This window comes from Symsagittifera roscoffensis, chromosome 9, assembly GCF_963678635.1.
Source record: "Symsagittifera roscoffensis chromosome 9, txSymRosc1.1, whole genome shotgun sequence".
NCBI classification, from domain to species: domain Eukaryota; kingdom Metazoa; phylum Xenacoelomorpha; order Acoela; family Convolutidae; genus Symsagittifera; species Symsagittifera roscoffensis.
Window position 1 is genome coordinate 30,894,080 of NC_087070.1, and position 18,919 is coordinate 30,912,998.

Genomic DNA, 18,919 nt, shown 5'->3' on the forward strand with positions numbered 1-18,919 from the left:
GGAAGACAAATATTTTAAATTAACTGTCAAATACATTACGGTCACCATAGTTTTTTTTCTAGTTTTCTATAATTTTTTTCTATTTTTAGAAATAATATATCTCGTTTTTTTTTCGACTGGGTTTTTGCCTTGGATATTTTTTGTGTTGTATTTTGGCTTGATTTTGCTTTGTTTGTGATTTTAGCTAAATGGCAGGTATCAATTGTAGCTGCTAGTCTCGCAATTGTAGATTGCACTCTAGGTCGCCCGATCTGAGAAAGGGAACTAACATAGCCCCAAGAGACAAGTTCCTGTCTAGATGGGAAAATTGTTCAACCTAGCAGAAATTCAAACAGGCGAGAAGTTCACTACCACCGGGATAGGAATTCTGATGGTCAGAAATATAATAATCAAAAGCGGAAAAGTTGGATAGAAAATCACAAAGTAGCCTACGTTTTTCAAACAAAATAACGTAAGCAACTCTTTTTTTATAAAATTTTATATAGATAATGATGATATTCATTAGCACAATTTCACGGCAACTTTTACGGATTTATTACAAAAAATCGAATCGACATATTGACAGGGCGGCTAATGAATGCTTTTCGCATGAAGAGGACTCTCGAGATTTTCCCATGGGGCGAAGAAATTCACTCGAAAAAATTCTTCAATTCCATTGATTAACTAGCAAGTAACAGAACAAAACAGACAAGGATCTCTTAACCGAAACTGGTTGTCTGGAAACTTCATCAAAGCCGATTTGAAAAAAAAACTACTTATCAAAAAGAATCAAAACTAATCTTAAGATTGCAAACAGTTTTGATGATAGCGGTTTTTAATTCCTATTTCAAATGGTGTGAAATTAAACGAATTTCTCTGCGGGTTAAAGTGGTGGCTATGATAATTTCTTTTAATTCAATTAAATGGTTGGTGGAGATAATTTACGAAAAGTGGCAGATCCGAATGATCTAATTCAGCAAGCTGAGGAAAAAAAGTTGGTTCTCACACCAATTCGTATTGGTGCATATGGACCTTTAGTCAGATGCTTTGGCCACTGTACCAACCAGTCTCAGATTTTACAGGAGATGAGTCAAGAGCGATAGTTATAACAACATTGAAAAAATAGTTCAAAGGCAGTTTTTTATGTATTTGTACCTCATAAAAATGCTAAATAATAAAAATTCTGAATTGTTTAATAAATACCCTGTAATTGCAATGTTGTAGACTGGCTAGTATCGTTCCTAAACGCATTCGGTTCACTAAACAGGGTCCTGCTTCTGTTCCCAATGGGAACACTTTTTACTTTGTTCTCAGTAAACCCGCCAACTAATGTAATAAAACACCTGTTTGTGATCTCAATTATGCCATGACGCTTTTTGACTGGCAACAAAGAAACTAGTTGAGAGCATAAGACACTGCTTGTATAACAAGGCAAAACCTAGAATGTTCCAACTGCAAATTAATGCCAATTGAAATATTTTTTTAAATTAACAAATTGACGAAATAGTCCAAAAAACAATTTCTAATTTCAATTTACTCCTCACATGCTAAAATTAAATACAAAGGGACGTGTTTAGCGCCTGTTTTTATACTAAGAACAAGTAAGATCGCGTGTTCTAAGATTGCATAATATCGCTGGTTAGTTAGCCCAAATTGAGCAAATTATCAACATTCAAACCCCTTTAACTCTGCGAAAAGCAATCACAGGTGAAAATTTTTTAAAATTTAAACTCCGATATATAATTTTTATATAATTAAAAGTTTATGTATAAATTTTTCGGTCAGAATTATTTCGTTTTAAAATCGAAAAAAACTGAATAAAATAAACGAAGACATAGAGCAAAAGTCCGTTTTCAAATAATTGAGTTTTTATCAAAATAAAAAACTGGAACTCAAAGGGAAAGCTAAATAAAATACGTGGAACTACTTCGTAAACAGCGCATGATTCTGAATAATACCAATTGAACCAGTTTTACTAAACTTAAGTTAAACCAGTTATTCAATATGGCGTACTGTTTGACTTCGAAATCAAACCCTGATCAATTGATTTTTACCTCAACAGATCAACTAGAGTCATAAACTTCAAAAAAAGTTTGAATGAAAAAATGAAAATATATCAGATAAAAGAGCTTCGATTATACGAACTCTTAAATTCTATATAAAATTTTTCGAGTTGAAAGTGAATCTGTCTGTGACTTTAAACAAAATGATCACATCCTATAAACTGTTTAAACTGCATCACTGTTTTATAAATGTACAGAAATAAGTGATAAACTCTAATAAACACCGTAAGTTCTCAGTTGTTACCAGAAAAAAAATTCTTCAACTGACTCAAATTTTTTTTCGATTTTTTTAAAATGATTTGAAAAATGACACCAAATGAAAAAAAAAACGTTTTCTGTACGTTTCTAGAAAGTGCAATAAAAGGGAAAAATGAGGTAACAAAATTAAAATTTTAATCTTTCCTCATAGTAGCGTTTTTCTCATAGTGTTTACATTCTTATCAAAGTTTTCAAATTTCTAAGTTTTTAAAATTGAGTACCGATTAACGTTAACCAAAACTGGAAATAATTCACTATTATTATTTTAAAAATGTCCAAGTATAAATTTTCCGCTTTCTGCAAAATTTGGATTGAAAATGTGGGCTTTTTCAGTTGAAAAAACTTACAAAAAACCGTACAAATAAAAAGCTACTCAACAGATAGAGTCACTGTTAGCCAAAGAGCCCGAGTAACAAGCTTCCAAAAATATTTATTTAATTCCAAACTTCTCTTCGTCAATTGCTTTCCTCCGCTTATGCCATAGTAAAAGCCTGGACTTCCTAAGAGGTTTTATAAATAGAAAAGAGCACCAAGCTGATAAACTATCATTCCCTTTTTCCTGATAAATTTATAGTCGGGCACAAAAATTCTCTGCAAAATTGAATTGAAACATTCTTTTTCACCCTAAAGCAAATCCTTCTTACATCGAGTGGCTCGTTTAACCTTCAACAATCCAGACTTACCGAGACAAAGGTGGCTTACATTAAGCATTTCAAAGTGCTCAGTAAATTAAAGTATTAAAACAGTCTGGCAAATTTGAACGAAAATCTAACCAAATATGAAGGAAAATAAAAATGTTTATATCTCTTTAATGAACACAAAGCAAAAATGTTATTGCTGAACAAGTATTGAAAGGCAGGTGCCCGGATTGATCTAACAAAGAAATCAGCGCGGTAAAGGTGCAAAAACAGCTACCACCATTTACGAGTTAGCAGTTTTCCATACCAACTATACCAAACTACACCGAAATCAGCAATCAATTGTCACAGAAAATTTACTAGTTTTTTGACATGAATTGCGACGAGTTATTGCTGATTTTTGACTTTGAAAATTACCCAAGAAACTGACGACATTCGATCACCCGACATACAGCAGGACACCCACATCTTTTACCTCAGCAACAGTAGTCATTAGTCCACGGGCATTCCAAACTTTTATAAGGTTTTAAACTGAATCTCTCATTTGATTGATACAAGAAAAAGTTTGTTTTGATGAAAACTCAAAAAATTTGGTCCTTATTTTCTACTGAATCATCAAGGAAAACAATGCAATCAAGGAAAGCAATGCAACAACTGCGAAAAAAACTCAAGGGAAGTGTAAATGAAACAAAAAAATTTACATTAGACTTTGACCAGTTTTTTTGAAAACTTTTTTTGAAGTTCAGCCTCCTTCCCCCGCCACCGACCTCGAAAAAATCCTAGATCCGCCTCTGACTGCAACAATTGCTGTTGATTGAGGCGTAACTTTGACTTCGTATAAATGCAAGGCTCCCATTCCCATTTAAAAACTCTTGTCTTGTAAGTTATTAATCCGGCGAATCACGCTAAATTAGCTGCCCAAGACAGCGAATAACATTGAATGTAGTAAGTTATTAAAACCAATTTAGTAATTACATGGAGTCGAAAAAAAACGTTAGAGTTAGCGAAGAGTTAAAAAAACGCTCATTGACAAGAAAAACAGGGCTAACGTTTTACGTTTTTCGGATTGATTTTTGGTACAAATTAAGGGCTCAAACTGACTTCATTAACGAATCTCAAGAACGAAGGAAAAGTCTACAAAGCAAGAAAATTGGGTCTTTAATTTTTTGAACAAAAATCCTTTAATACCGAGGCAGGATAATCTGTGCTATTTGCAGAACAATATGCTACTTTTGTTTTAAAATTTTTTGTTCAAATCTTGATTTTAAATTTACAGGACTTTTCGCCGTAAATCAGAGCAGCCTAGTTCATAAAGAAATATTGCTAACAGATAGTAGGAAAAATGACTTGAAAAACGTCAGAAGGAAAAGTTCCTTGTTCTGAAAAAAATTTCAATTTTCAAATAACCAAAGAATATATTAACCCTTAAAAATTTTCAAATTTCAAAGAAAAAATTACTGTTGCAATTTTGATATAAGTAACCAGTTTTGAGAAAAGTGGATTAAAAAGTAGTTTTTTTACTCCGCTGGAAAAAAAAGTTATAAATCTAAAAATCAACTTTCGAAACTAGAATTCGTTCACAAACTTTGTAAGTTTTACTTTTTTGATGTTCGATAGTGGATATTGTCTTCTTTCAATCAAAGTAATATACTGAAATTAAAACAATCAAAAGTCAAACCGCGAAAAACCAAAATTGAGCATGAACAAATGTGGACTTTTTGAAACCCACATTAAACATTTATAAATTACACATGATTTTTTATAGTTGTGCTACTTTATAATGTAATACTTCACCAAAATAATTTGGAAAACGATAAACGGAGGCGTAGCCATTAGCCAGTGTACCTAATAGCATGCGAGCTCTGAAACGAAAAAAAAACTAGCTCGTATTTTCAAAGTCTTTCGAAAACCTCTTGATTTGTAAAAAGAGTTGAATTTTCACGTTCACCTTATTAATAATTCTGTCAAGTGCACACTGTTCAAAATTGCTAGTTTAGTTAAACAAAATAGCGAATCTTGGGTGAATGACAAGGAGATTCGTCTGATCTAGACAGTGAAATTAATAGTGAGCTAAGCAAACGAAATGAAAGCATTTTGGCGGTAAATGATTAGTTATAAAGCAACTTGTTTGCCCTTAGATCGAACGAAAATAAGGTTAAGTGCTGTAACAAATTCTAATATCTTTCAGCTAAAAATTTTCCTCTAATTGCGTGACTTGCTTGATCTTTTCTTTACTTTACTATATCTCATAGTTGTCTTTTAAGTTTCTTGTCTGGTTCAGACCCATCTCCTCGTCATTCACCGGTCTTCAAACTACCCTCTTCGGTGGAATTTCTCATAGACGAAGGAGCAAATGAGCTAAAATATAATTACTGACCAAGCGAATTGGAACAGTTTTTTTCCAAGGTTTTTTTTATTGAAAAAAACGAAAATTACTTTATTTAACTCCATTTAATTGAACGTCAATTGATTCGTTTTAAACATAGCCAATCGAAGATTCGAGAAGAGTATTGAACACAAGTAAACTTAAAAAAACACCGACTTTCTTGAAAAAGTCAACTTTCAAATTTCAAAGAAAAAATAGATGCCTTTTAGGCTTTTTGAATTTCTAGAAAAATTTATGACTGGCGCTTTTTGATAACAGTAACCCATTTTGAGAAAACTGGATCAATAGGTAAAAATTTTTTTCCGCTGGGAAATCTTAAAAAAAAAAACTCCACTGTGAAACTAGAAACCGTTCACGTTTTTTCGCGCCATTTCCACGTTCATATTTGATAGCTTAAATAATCATTTGAAGCGATTCATAGAGGTGAATATATTGCTTTCAAGCGGGGGCTAGGAAATTAGACGACAAGCAGATTACAAGATTTTAATTAAACGGAAATAGGTCGATACAGTTTTAAGTAAAAAAAATATAACATTTTTACCTAATTTGCAATAGTACAAAAAGGGAATTAAACCTCAGAAAAATCTTAATTGTTATTAAAATTTGATTTTTAAGTTTTAAACTCAAAAAGTATAATAAATTTTTGAAATGTATAAACTGTCTGTACAACTGTGTTAAGTAGAAATGTGATAAGGTAAAATAATTTTTTCTAAAATTGAGACTTTTTTTGCCAAAAACAGCCACCCACAAGCAATGTTAAGCCCTAGTAACAAATTAGTTATGTGAAATAAACTTCCTTCAGCCAACTTCGAACGATTTCTAATACGGATTAAATTTCCGCTTACGGGTTAATAGCGCGAAACATATCGCTTTAATTGTCCCAAATTGACCAAAATGGCAATACTTAAACCCCCATAACTTTATGAAAAACGATCACAGGTGAATTATCTATACATGTTTAAACTCAAGCAACAAAAAATAATATTTTGAAAACTTGAAAATTGGAAGAATAATAGTCTGTACACAACTTTCACACACGATAACTGCTCAATTTCTTCTAAATTCTCATATTTGTATTATTCATCTAAATTCTGTTTTATTAGCATCTTCTACCCGGGTTGATCTCCAGAAACCGAAAATGCTTTTCATACAATTTCGAAAAATAGTTGAAAAAGATCTAAGCTAATTTCTGCGGCTGTTTGATTCTAATAAAACAGTCTGGTGATGAAAAAATTGAGGTTTTTTTGAAAAAAATACTTATCATTCAATTCTCATATATGGAAATTGTATGACTAGCATTTTTGTGACGGCGACACAAAAGTGAAGTGAAGCCCAGTAATTTTGAAATAGCCCCAATTTTTTTTGGCTTTCTTAACCGCAAATAGAATTTTGTACACAAGCACATTTACTAAAATTTTTTTGCATGCAAAATTTAACTGGATACACTAATGTTGGTTTTTTTGGACTTTTTGCTTGATTTTTTGCAAAAGCGCTGAAATTTCGTATTTTTTTATTAGTATGACATGTTTATGTATATCTCGATCAATGTCTGATAATTTTAAAAATCAAATTTTAAAAATAATCATCGTTGAAAAATTTTGCCAAAAATCACAAGTTTGTTACTTTCGTTATATCATTTGTGAAAGACAGGTCTATGACAATTCTGGTCGTTTTCATTGTATTGTAAATGCAAGACCGTCCAACTTTTAGTGCTTTGAGTAAACCAAGGTCTTTGTCAGTTGCGTTCGGTTACGAACACAACCCAAAATTTTTTAGAAATTAAATAAGAAAAAAATCAACTTTTTGGTTTATGGAAAAATACTTGTTTTTCAACTCTCATATGGAAAAATGCTTATCATAGAGATTTCATAGAATTTTCTGTACGTACGGAATTATATGGAACTGTAAGACAAGAAGTTTTTCTTTTTTGGAAAATTTATAAGAAGCTTTGGTCAACCCAGGTAATTTGCTTGCCGTCTAATTTCCTAGGCCCATAATAGGCCTTTCAAGTCTAAGAAAAAGAAAAGCTGCGTTTATGTGCGGATGTTGGGGAAAATCATGAGAAAAAGTGCAACAAAAATGCTGAATATGATAACTACACCCATGAATGTAAGTTTTGACCACCCTATTTATGGGTTAATTTTAACAACAACAAAAAGAAGTTCAATGAAACTTTTACTCTGAAGTATGTTTTAAGCTTTTCGAAATACGGTAGTCAATTTTAAATTGAATAGAAAACAATCACTGGAGATAAAAAGACTCGGTTTGTCATAACGCATCTAAATGACTGTTCTGGAGCAAAAAAAAATAAAACATGAGGCTTCTTGCCGATTTCATACATTTTACACCATTTTCCAAAAGTTATGTTTATAAAGTGAAAGTAATTTGAGGCTTGAAGGAATCCAAAGAGTTTCATTGGCCATTTTGTGTTTCTTATGAACGAGTCAATCTTATAAATGATACTGGGTGTTTGACACGGACAGGGTGTGACACGTGAAAACCAACTTTCTCTTCCGAAGTTGGAGCCGAGATCAACTGTATAAGCGCCCATAACTTGTTGAAAGTGTAAATCATCTGATGGGTTGTTCACACGACTGCATCTATCTGCTGGCATTTGAGGCATGCTTGCAGGGTCAGTCGAGTACAGACGACTGCTGACCCATTTCGAATGCGCTGCTTTTACGACAAATCAGAGCTTTACAATTACTATTACTATTTGAACTGGTTAGCGACTGGCTGAAACAAGAAATGCAATTCTTTCCGATACATCCTTGTTCTTTTTTTTGAATGACCCAACATGAGACTTTCATGAAAATTTTGTTGTCGAAAAGTCAAGGTTGTATAGTTGCAAGGGCAATATGGTTGCTGTTATAACCAGCCTGCTGTTAATATCATTCGAATTACGATTTGAAAGGCCTTGATGTGATGTATCACTCAACCCGTACTGCTAATTGTTTGTGGTATCTAATTTTGTGAGGGTAAAATAATAAAAAAATTGAAACTCGTGGTTTCAGTGGTCTGAACAAATAGAGCTGCAGAGGTCACGAAACCATAAAAGCAACCAGAACTATTTTTCTATTTTTCAGTATTGAACAAAACTCTTTTAAGAGAGCCAAGGGAAGATTGGAAAAGAGTAATGAACGCAAGTCACCATACAGCACTGACTTTCAAAGAAAAAAATAGATGCCCTTTAAGCTCTTTGAATTTCAGAACGATTTTGGACTGGCACTTTTTTGATAATATTAACCCATCTTGAGAAAACTGGATCAACAGGTAAATTTTTTATTCCGCTGGAAATCTAAAAATTTTATTCCACTTTCGAAACTAGATATCGTCATTTCCAAGTTCGTATTTCGAGAGTGCTTTTTACATCATCAGCAGATAAATTTCAATTGAACTCAAAAAGTGCATATATATCTAAAAGCAATCATAAATGCATCAATATGTATGGCTACACATCTGTGATTTTTGAGACTTTTATGCACATTAAGAGACGTTTTCCTGACAAAAAAAACGGAAAAAATCGGGAAGACCCATTTAAAAGTCTTCACTACGTTCATTACTCTTAATCAAATAACGAGTTGAAAAATTAAGTTAGAAAAATGAAACTTCTGTTCTTTTGTTCTAACTATCGAGTAAAAAAATCAGAACATATATTAAGTATTGATTATAGCAAACATACAAACTTTGCTACACTTACAAAAGCATAACGACAACTTACAAAAGCATAACGATTTTATGGTTCCTATATGTTATAAGCAAAAACAGATGCTAGTAACAAAAGTCGAGTACTATCGAGGTTGAAGCATAAATCATGAAAACACCTTTCAACCCTGATTTAGAGCGCTGTATCAGGAAATAATTTTTTTGTCGCGGTAGAAAAAGTAAATGATGTGGAAGTTCTGTAAATGAAACTTAATTGATTGATTGTCCATGTGATCTGTGACTAGCATTTGATTTACTTAATATTAAAGGAAAACCAACGAAACAACTTAAAACATTTTATAAAGATTCAAATTCAAATTGAAGGCCTCTTTCAATCTCAAAAATCTGAAAAAGTAATGCTATAATCAATGCTTAATATCAGTTCTGATTTTTTTATTCGATAGTCAGAACAAAAAAAACTAAACCTTAATAATTGAAATCCTGTTTAAAATAATTTGTAATGATTCCACCGCATTGAATAACTTTGTTAACTGAATAGGTTCGAGACTTAATTTAGGACCAATTTTGAAAAAAAACTTGAAATCTAGATGAGTCCCGAAATTGTCTGAACATGATCAATTATTTTGAATCTATTTTGGAAAAAGTATTTAACTCGGTCTCGAATGTTTGAAGACAAAAAAGAAATTTAATAGACGGCTGCTGTCCAAGTAGCCCAGAAAATTCCGAAAATTTTGCTAATAAAAAATTGAATATATATTTTTTTCAATTTGAGTTATTTTTAAGCATGATGTGATATAAGCAAATAGAAAAGTTGTAACAAAAGCATATTAAAAATATTCGACTACAGCTTCCTCTGAAATTGAAAAATAGTTCTTTGTCAAGAGAGCAATGAGTGAAGGTCAAAAACTAGTTTTATAGCTGAAAAAACATTTGAGCTATCACAAGATTTTTAAAAGCCTTACTGTCAGCCAAATGCAGCTTGAAATTAGACCACAAAGCACAATTTTCAAAACCATTTTTTTTCGACCCAAACATTTTAGGATCGATATAAGACTAAAAGAGCTTTTAAATGCCACACAGAACGCCTTTTTTCAGTAATTCAAACAACAGAGTAGTAGTAACTTGTTGCTGAACCAGTAGGACAGAAAGATCAAACAACTTGATCACAATGATTTAGCTGTTATTTGAAGAAATAAAAATATAAAAATAAAAAGAAAACATTTCCGAAAATTTAATTGAGCGAGCTAGTACTGCCGAGTGACAAAACAAAACGACTATAACATTAAATTTGCACGAAAAAAAATACGGAGGCCAGACTTTATTTATAAGTTGTCTAATAAAGTCCAGTCTGATTTACAAAAATAATTAGACCAGACTGAATTTTTGACACTGACCAGTTTTTAAAACAGAAACTACGCGAAGTTTTTTCCAATCCCCTCACAAAAAGATGTTTGAAAAACTAATCTCATCAAGTAACATCTAAGCTATTTTGTTATCTAACAAACCTTCGATGGTATTAAAATTTTTAAGCCTGTTAAGCAAAGTTTTTTCGCATAGCCAGCAAAAGTGTCAATCAATTCAAGGAACTCGAAACGATTTCAGTAATTTTTCTCCAAGTATCATCGAATAAAATTTTGGGAAGTCATTTTACAGAAACTGTAGCACTAGTTTTTTTGCGCTTCAAAAGCTTAATTTTACAATCCAATTTTCAAAATTTAGCGTGAAAAAATTTCAAAAAAATCTTTAAAAAAAACAAAACAACCGTTAGACAATAAAAAATTCTTCAATTTGCTAATTGGCGCTAAAATAGCCGGTGGCTGAGCCATTAACTTTATCGAAACACATTTTGAAAACAAAACTCCATTATAAGTTTGATTGGGTGTTTACATCACATCGAGTTTGTTTGGTGAAGACGAATAATTTAAATTATTTTCTCACTCGCTAATAAATCAGGCGCGGATCATAGGAAGAAAGCGGTTACAAAAAAAAAAGAGACACGAAAATTCACACTTTTTTATAACTGTAATATAAGTAAATTTGAATTTACAAACAAGTTGGAAAACATGCACAAACACTATTTTTGACACTTTGGGTTGTCAGAACAATGTACTTAAAAAATTCAAGCTTTTGATATCCCTATTACAAAGTCAAACATTCGTTTTATCTTATTCATTATTAGAATAAGCTTTTGTTATGACCACTGGAAGGGTCGAGGGGAACTTTGTATTTGGGAGCTTTTAAGTTTTTTTATTTTACTTCGCTCAAAATTAGGAACAAAAAATAATCATTATATAAGATCGAATGATATATCCTAAATAAACTTTATAAGTTGTGATTCTAAACTTTTCAAAAGGTTTTCTCAGAGTAAAAAAATAGTTTCGATTTCTTTTCGCCTTTTTACCCAATCCGAGTAATAACAGCTCTCGAGAAGAGACTTTAAACCGTGTATTAAGCTATACAAATAAAAGGTTCAGAAGTGAACTTTAGAACAGTCAAAAAATATCATTAAAAAACGCAATGTACAGAAAAAAATCATTCTTGATTTTTGTTTTTGTTATGAGTTCTTTTTTTCATAAATTTTAACTATTAAAAATCAAAATTTACTCACTAACTTGCAGAAGATCTGAAGCTATGATACCATATAAATCAAAGGAAAGTTAATGATTTTGTCGTCGTATTTAGTCAGCCGTTTTGTTTTCCTGACTCTTATTGGAGGAAACAGGAGGTCACAAAGAAAATTGAAAATTTATTAAAACTCAATTAAAAAAAGGCTTGGGTTGCTACAAATGATAAGAAGTAATGGAAAACCATTAATAAGACCATAAAATATTTATGGCTATTTTAGCTGGAGATTTCGTAAATTCAGCTATTATATTTTTTTGGTTTATTGCATATCATGAGGCCATAAATATTTATTTGAAGGTGTTTTTTTAACTTACCATTCCACCTACGAGCATATCTAGATGGTAAAATCTCGATTCTGGTCATAAATTCAGAATTCTGAGGGTTCCTGTTGTCTCGCACTACTGCGCCAAACTCGTTCACACTTTTAGTCGTCCTCATCAGGGCTTGTTGATTATGCGAAGACATTTCGATGAGTGAAATGATTTGACTAATTGGCAGCCCGGAAACTTCCATGCCGTTGACAGACAGGATTTGATCTCCAACGTGCAGAGCTCCACATCTGAATTACGCAACATGTCACCAATATTGCATAATACCGCCAATGTACAGCTCAAACATTCAAATATTTAGAGGCACAAAAAATTTCGAGCTATTTCATCTTTTTAAATTTGACGTCTTTGTACTCGATTGTTTATTAATGCAATGCCCTAAAGGAAATGGCTGCGTTTTTATGAGATAGAAAAGAAATGTTCTCCATTGAAGGTGCTTTTTACGACACTTTTCAAACTGTGATTTCTTTTGTGTTCACTGATGAATAGAAATGGTCAGTATAGGCAAGACTGTCATAAAAAATGGGGCATAATTGATTGGTAAAAAGGCAAACCAAAAAACTCCAGAAGTGCCTTTTTTTTTAGTAAACGGTGTAGCTGTACAACGATGTGTATTTGGTCCGATTGCGGTATAAATACAACCTGAGACCTAATTGAACTGCATTGATGGTCGGTCAAAAAATCAGATCAATCTCGCATAAGTGGGGGATTATTACACCGTACTCATTCAGAAAATGACAGGCTATCAAAACAAGACAAATCCATTTTCCATAGAAACCCTTGATCAATTCTACATTACAGGGATTGAGTATTTGACAAAAAATATCGCATAAAAAATCAGCCTAATGAAAAAAAGAGCACAAAAAACAACGTAATTGAAAATTTGCAAGTTCGAGTCAAAACAAACAAAAAAAACAGGTTGTGGGGATATTTAACTCCACAAATATATTCTCCATTAATAAATTCATGACAGGAAAAGAAATGTATCGTTAATTGAATCAAATTAAAAGTCGTGAGGAAAGGAAATTGGAAAATGTCACTGTCTGGGAGAAAAACCAATAATTGCCTTGAATATTTTGAACCTCTGCCACCTTAAATTAGTCTGGTTGAATTCCAAACTATGCCTGTGAACTCGCAAAACTGTGCATAAATGAGATGATCTGCACTTTAAAAAACAGTTTAAAATCATCGGCTCAAAAAACAGTTAAGAAAATGATGTTCATGCATATCTTTTGATTAAAAAATACCAAAAAAATTGAAGAATGCAAGCCTGCTGACTTCTTGAGAAATTTTAAGATCTATTAGCGCAATAGCTGATTAAATACATGTCTAAAAAGAACAAATCGTTAAGGGAACTAAACCCCCTACAACCTAAAAGGAAAAAACAATTGGGTTCAATTTGATTATGCACAGCCACAACTATATAAATGAAAACAATAGTTATTCTACGGAAGGGTCACATCCAGTCTCACATCCACAGAGGCAGGGGCGGATCTACGATTTTCTCGAATATGGCGGATTTTCCAAAAAAAGTTCGAAAATTATCTCGACTTTTTTTTTAGGTCGACCGAATTGATTTTCTGAGCTCTCCCAAATCCATATAAAGGCCTCATTCTGACAAAATTTTCTGTGCCTTAGGCAAGTATTGAAAAAACAGGCCAATTTTGACAAAAAAAATCCGTTTGTTCGGCGCGCGCTCCCCTCTCAAAATTTTAGAAAAGTTTTACGGTCAGTCAGCCAAAAATGGATATCTCAAAATAGTACAAAGGGGGGCCCTTTTGGTTGGCAGGGGATGGAGTCCCTGAGGAGGAAAAGAAGCGTCCTCTCAACACCCCCCCCCCCCACACCCCCAAATTCGCTGGTGCACATAGCTATCAATTTTGGTCAGTCGAGTCATATGATCTGTTTGAAGCAATCTTCACTGCTATCTAACAAGTACAAAAAAACGATTTATTAAATAAAACTGTTCCCAGAAATTACCCAAACTGTTTCACACCCATCCTTGCACAAAAACTTATGGTGTTTAAAGAGAGCTTGGAAAATTCAATTAGTTGACTTGAGAAAAAGGACTAAAATCCACCCTCTCAAAAAATCAAGCTGTCCTACAATTTTTATGAAGAAAACTCAATGAATAATCGAATGTCTATTTGTCTGACCTGTCTGCGACCGATGCTGGTCTGATGGCGTCTACGAATACGACGTGCCCCCCTCGGGGGGAGGGGAAGGAGGAGAGAGACAGACCCAGGCGGGAGTAGGAAGTGGGTCCCAACTCCACCAGAAGAGCACCTTGAGCATTCTTCACTGACTCTGAAACCACGGCAAAAAATTACTGTTAATAACAAATTTTAAAACAAGGGCTAAAAATATTCCTGAGTGCCAGTATACACTAATTTTGAGGACAGGGATTTGATTTGGAGCGCTCGCAAAGGGCGCCAACTTTTCCCAAAAACATAAAAAAGGGGCTGGACTCAGTTTTTTCAATTTATCATCATATCAAAAGTATTATTGAAAAACGTTTGATTGGCAGCTAATGAGCTCACCGATGACGGAGCAGTCGTACTCGACCGTGAGCATGGCTTGACCTCCACTTTCGATTAGAAGATCATTCACTTCTGGCACTGAACTCTGACTGAGGTCAAATCCGTTCACAGCAACTATTCGGTCTCCCGGTCGAATGGTTCCGTCTCTACACGCAAATAGCAGATTTGAGAGCATTTCAAAACAACACATTGATGCAGCTAAAAAAAATTTTATGTTCATTCAATGCAATTTACACCTGATTCCACGCTTACTGGTTATAGAGTTCAACAAAATATTAGTTTTTTTTACACCAGATCGAATGAAATCGACAATAGATATTAGGAAGTTAGAGCGTGATGGTTTCAAGAATCAGGAATTCGAAAGTTTTTCTTATTGATCTCAAAGGTATCCTTATCAGGGGCGGATTTAGGGGGGGGGGGGGGGCGGGGGGGGGGGGCGGACGCCCTTTGGTACTTTTTAAGAAATCCATTTTTTGCCGACCGACCCTAAAATTTTTCTAAAGGCGCCTTTGGCGCCAATATATGCTAACTTTGAAGGGGAGCGCGCAGAAAATTTGGCAAAAACAGGGTCCTTTTAGTGCTTTAGAAGAGCTCGGAGAATCAATTTGGTCGACCTAAAAAAAATTTTGAAAATCCGCCCCCCCCCCCCCCCCCCCCCTCGAAAAAATCCTGGATCCGCCCCTGATCCTTATTTCAAGAAAGTTTTGCGCCCGACACTTTTTTTGATAAGCCAATCAAAAATGAGAAAAATGGGTAACTTCATTTTTTTTATATCCATTGCTAATTATAAACATTAGGCAAACCTGCAGCCAAAAATCGGTTGCTATTTTTTAGGTTATTTCCACTTTTGATAATGGAGACTGTAAAAAAGCATCAAATAAAGTCAATCGTTATGATATCAAAAAAGAAAGTAAGTAGAAACATACTTTGGACTTTTTGAAGAGAAAACAAAATGCACTAGTATCCAAGAAAAATTGCTTCGCATTGGAATTTCATGGATAACAATCGATTATATTTTCATTTTATAGTCAGTATCCACAAAACTACAAAGGTAATTGATTAGAAACCATTGAAAATGGATTCTAAACATTAAAAAAAATTTATATCAGTTTTATCCATTATGCAAGTTTTGCAAGTTATCTCACTTCTTGTTTAGAGCATTTTCTCCGGACTACGCTTCACTAAGTTAAATTTTTCACATAAGATTTTCAATTTTTCAATTTGACAGTTTAAAATTTTCCTTAGTTGTTATTTTTATCATCGCCATAGTAAAAAATTACCATTCGCCCACTACCCCTCTCCCCTCACATGAATGAGGCGGGTATTTAATGGTTGAAGGTGGGGGAGGTTAAACAGGGCGAGTGGGCGCGGGGGATGGAAGTGGCGGGAGGAAGGGTTTGGTGTGGAACAGGCGGTGGGGGGGATCGAAACCTGGGGTGTGTGTGGAGGGTATGCAGATGAGGTGGTGGCGGTAGGGTAGGTGGTGCGGTAGGGGAGATGGTGGGCTAAAAAGTGGAGGGATAAATTAGGGTTGGGGTTGGTAAACTTGGAGTGGGGAGGGGTGGTGTAGGACGGGGTGACAAAAATTTCAGTTTTTTAAGGATGAACAAATTGTCAGATTATTGAATTTTAGCAATTAGGTGTCATTTTGCTGTAGTTGCGCAAGAGTTTAATTGGCTGCAAGAAATTTTCAAGAGTTTAATTGGCTGCAAGAAGTTTTCTGCAGAAAAAAAAAGATTTTCCTGTATTTTATGGCCTCAAAAATGATTATACTGTCAAAATAGTCTTTTCTAATGGATTTTTAAATATTGAATTTTTTCGATTAAAATCCCCTAAAAATCCAATTTCATGATTGGATGGGTCGCCAAATGGCATAATTTCCAAATTGCACAAAAACAGAGTTTTTCCCAAATGACATAAATTTCAAGTTTATCATCACATTCAAACGCTTTCTCAACTAATATTTCTCCTTTTTCTAGGAACGAGAAGATTTTTGAATAAGATTTGAGTTTATTGCTTCCAAACAAATGTTTAGCGACAATTTTGCTGGAAAAATCACACAAAACTAATTAGTAACAACTTATGCTTTTTCTTAATTGATTTCTTAAACAATTGTTCTTTATAATGTCAAACAACAATTGAACTGACAGTTTTACTATTTTTTACGCCTTTTTAATTAAAAAAAGATCTCTCAAAATAATTTTCACTGCTATTGTTGCGTGGAAATTATGTAATTTGGGAAATTTCTCATTTTTATGCCATTCGGGAATTATGCCATTTGAGACGTTATCGTGTAATCTATTTCAAAATATGAAAAATTTGTTGATCTGAAGAGCAGTAACGCGATGTTTTTAAACATTAAAATTGTAATCAAAATATCAGTCAATTCTAAGCAAGAATAACATTATTGATCATGAAAAGTTTTTTGCCTGAAATATTTTGAGGGAGGAGCAGGAGCGCGCCAAAAAAACGCAATTTCTATGTCAAAACCTTCCAAACATGCCACAAAAAGATGCACAAAAATCAAGTGAAGATGAAACCAAATGATTTTTTTGGTGGGTCCACGTTTTATAAGAGAAGATTTCCCATCTCAATTGATCAACTGAATGAATAATTGGCTACACTTTAAAGTATTTTTGCCGCATAAAATGACTTACTGGTCTGGTAATTTACTGGCTAATTAATTCAATGAACACCTCTCAAAAGTTCCACATAACAAGTAAAAGCTAATGCTATCATTGCAATTGTCATTTTATGAAAAAACTTTTCATATCTCAAATAAAATTGGAAAAAGTTTTTCTGTGAAAAAAAAGGTTTATCAAAATATGAAAAAATAAAGATTTGCCGTCAGAGTAGAAAAATTTGGCCAGATTTTTCGAAGATCGTTTCAAAGTCTTTTTCTGAATGGAAAGTTGATCACAGTCTTTATTGAACAGCATGCAAATTAAGGAAAAGCGCAAGCCTGGTTTTACAAACGGATGCAAGCCAGCAGCGCGCCAGCAGCTTGCGCAAAACTTTGTTGGTGGAGAGGGCGTTGTTCCCTTTTTCAAAGTTCGATCAAAAGCGCCCCCCTCTCTCTCCGTAATTAGTTTCAAATACTCTCTTCGGCTGTTTGTTTTTCTGTCATCAAATACTTTATAAGGCCCTCCATTGAGAAAAAGATATGGAAACAAAAATCGAAAACAATCTTCATCAAACGCTCAGATAAATGATTGAGCTGAAATATATTTCGAGACATTTACTGAAAACATTTTTCAGATATAAAAAAAACGAACTCCTTTTCTTTTACGCCTTAAAAAACACATTTAAAAGTAAGTGATCGCAAAAAAACGCTCTCTGAAGAAGATGACGTGAGGCGACAATTTTTCGCAAGTGACAAGTGGTCAAAAGTAAAAATTCAGACTTTTTTGAAAAAGCGACAATTCCCTCGAGGCAATGATTTGCAGCAGGCGGCAGTTAATAAATTTTCAATTGGTTTGAGGGGATTAAATACCAGCCTGCAAGATTCCTGATACAATTGATGGTAATAAAGGGGATTAAGAGTTGCTGCTGCAATAAGTACAAAAAGAGCTACGTTTTGGAATTGATATCCTAACAAGACTGCTCGTATCAGTGCGAAGCCCTGAATGTTCTGACTGCATTTTAAGGTTTATGGAGCAGTAATAACATTGAAAAATTCAATGAAATAAAACAAAATGAGAAAAAAAAATTTCTGAAATTTCAAATTTCCCGCAAACGTAAGCAAATTCCGCTAATTGTAAGCGGATCTTGCAAATGAGAATCATCCCCCCCACACGCCATATAAAGAACAAAAGTATAGATTTTGCTCCTTGTAACAAGCCAATTATGGCAAATAAGCTTCTTTTAACCAATTTGGAACGATTTATAAGACGGATTAAGTCTCCGCTTACGCGTTAATAGCGCGAAATACATCGCGCGTTAATTGTCCCAAATTGACCAAAATGGCAATCTTTAAACCCCCGTAACTTTACGAAAAATGATCACAGGTGGAATATCTTTTCAAATTTGAGCTCAGGGCAACAATACTTTTCGAATGATATAAAAAAACTCGCGTCAAAAATGGCAAGTTAAAAAGTCGAAATTTGTCTGAAGAAAACAAAAACCCACCCCGAGCACAAATATTCCGTTACTTTCGTATCGAAAGTCGGAACAATAAATGACATTAAAATGTAGGCATAACAAAAATTAACAACAATCAGTAGAACCAAATAACCTTCAATTCACCATTTTTTAGCGCGAGAATTAGCAACTTGTTTTTGAAAAGAAACCAACACAAGATTGTCTCGTAAATTGTTTCATTTCAGGTAAAAAGAGCCAAGCATGACCGAGAACAAAAATTCCTCAAAATCAGGCGGGAGAGTGTGTTTTTAAAATAGCAAAAAAAAGAAAAAATCCAATAAAGATTGGTCGAAAT

At 33.6% G+C, this 18,919-nt stretch overlaps 1 protein-coding gene across 2 annotated transcripts in view; it reads right to left on the reverse strand.

The window, feature by feature from the left end:
• Positions 1-18,919, reverse strand: part of LOC134854659 (glutamate receptor-interacting protein 2-like) — a 132,033-nt gene that overhangs the window by 25,114 nt on the left and 88,000 nt on the right. For both annotated transcript variants that reach the window (XM_063871006.1, XM_063871005.1), the window contains 3 exons: positions 14,485-14,630; positions 14,101-14,251; positions 11,930-12,174 (listed from right to left, as the gene is read on the reverse strand). In XM_063871006.1, the coding sequence (XP_063727076.1) occupies positions 11,930-12,174; positions 14,101-14,251; positions 14,485-14,630 (542 nt within the window). The remainder of the gene's footprint in view (positions 1-11,929; positions 12,175-14,100; positions 14,252-14,484; positions 14,631-18,919) is intronic.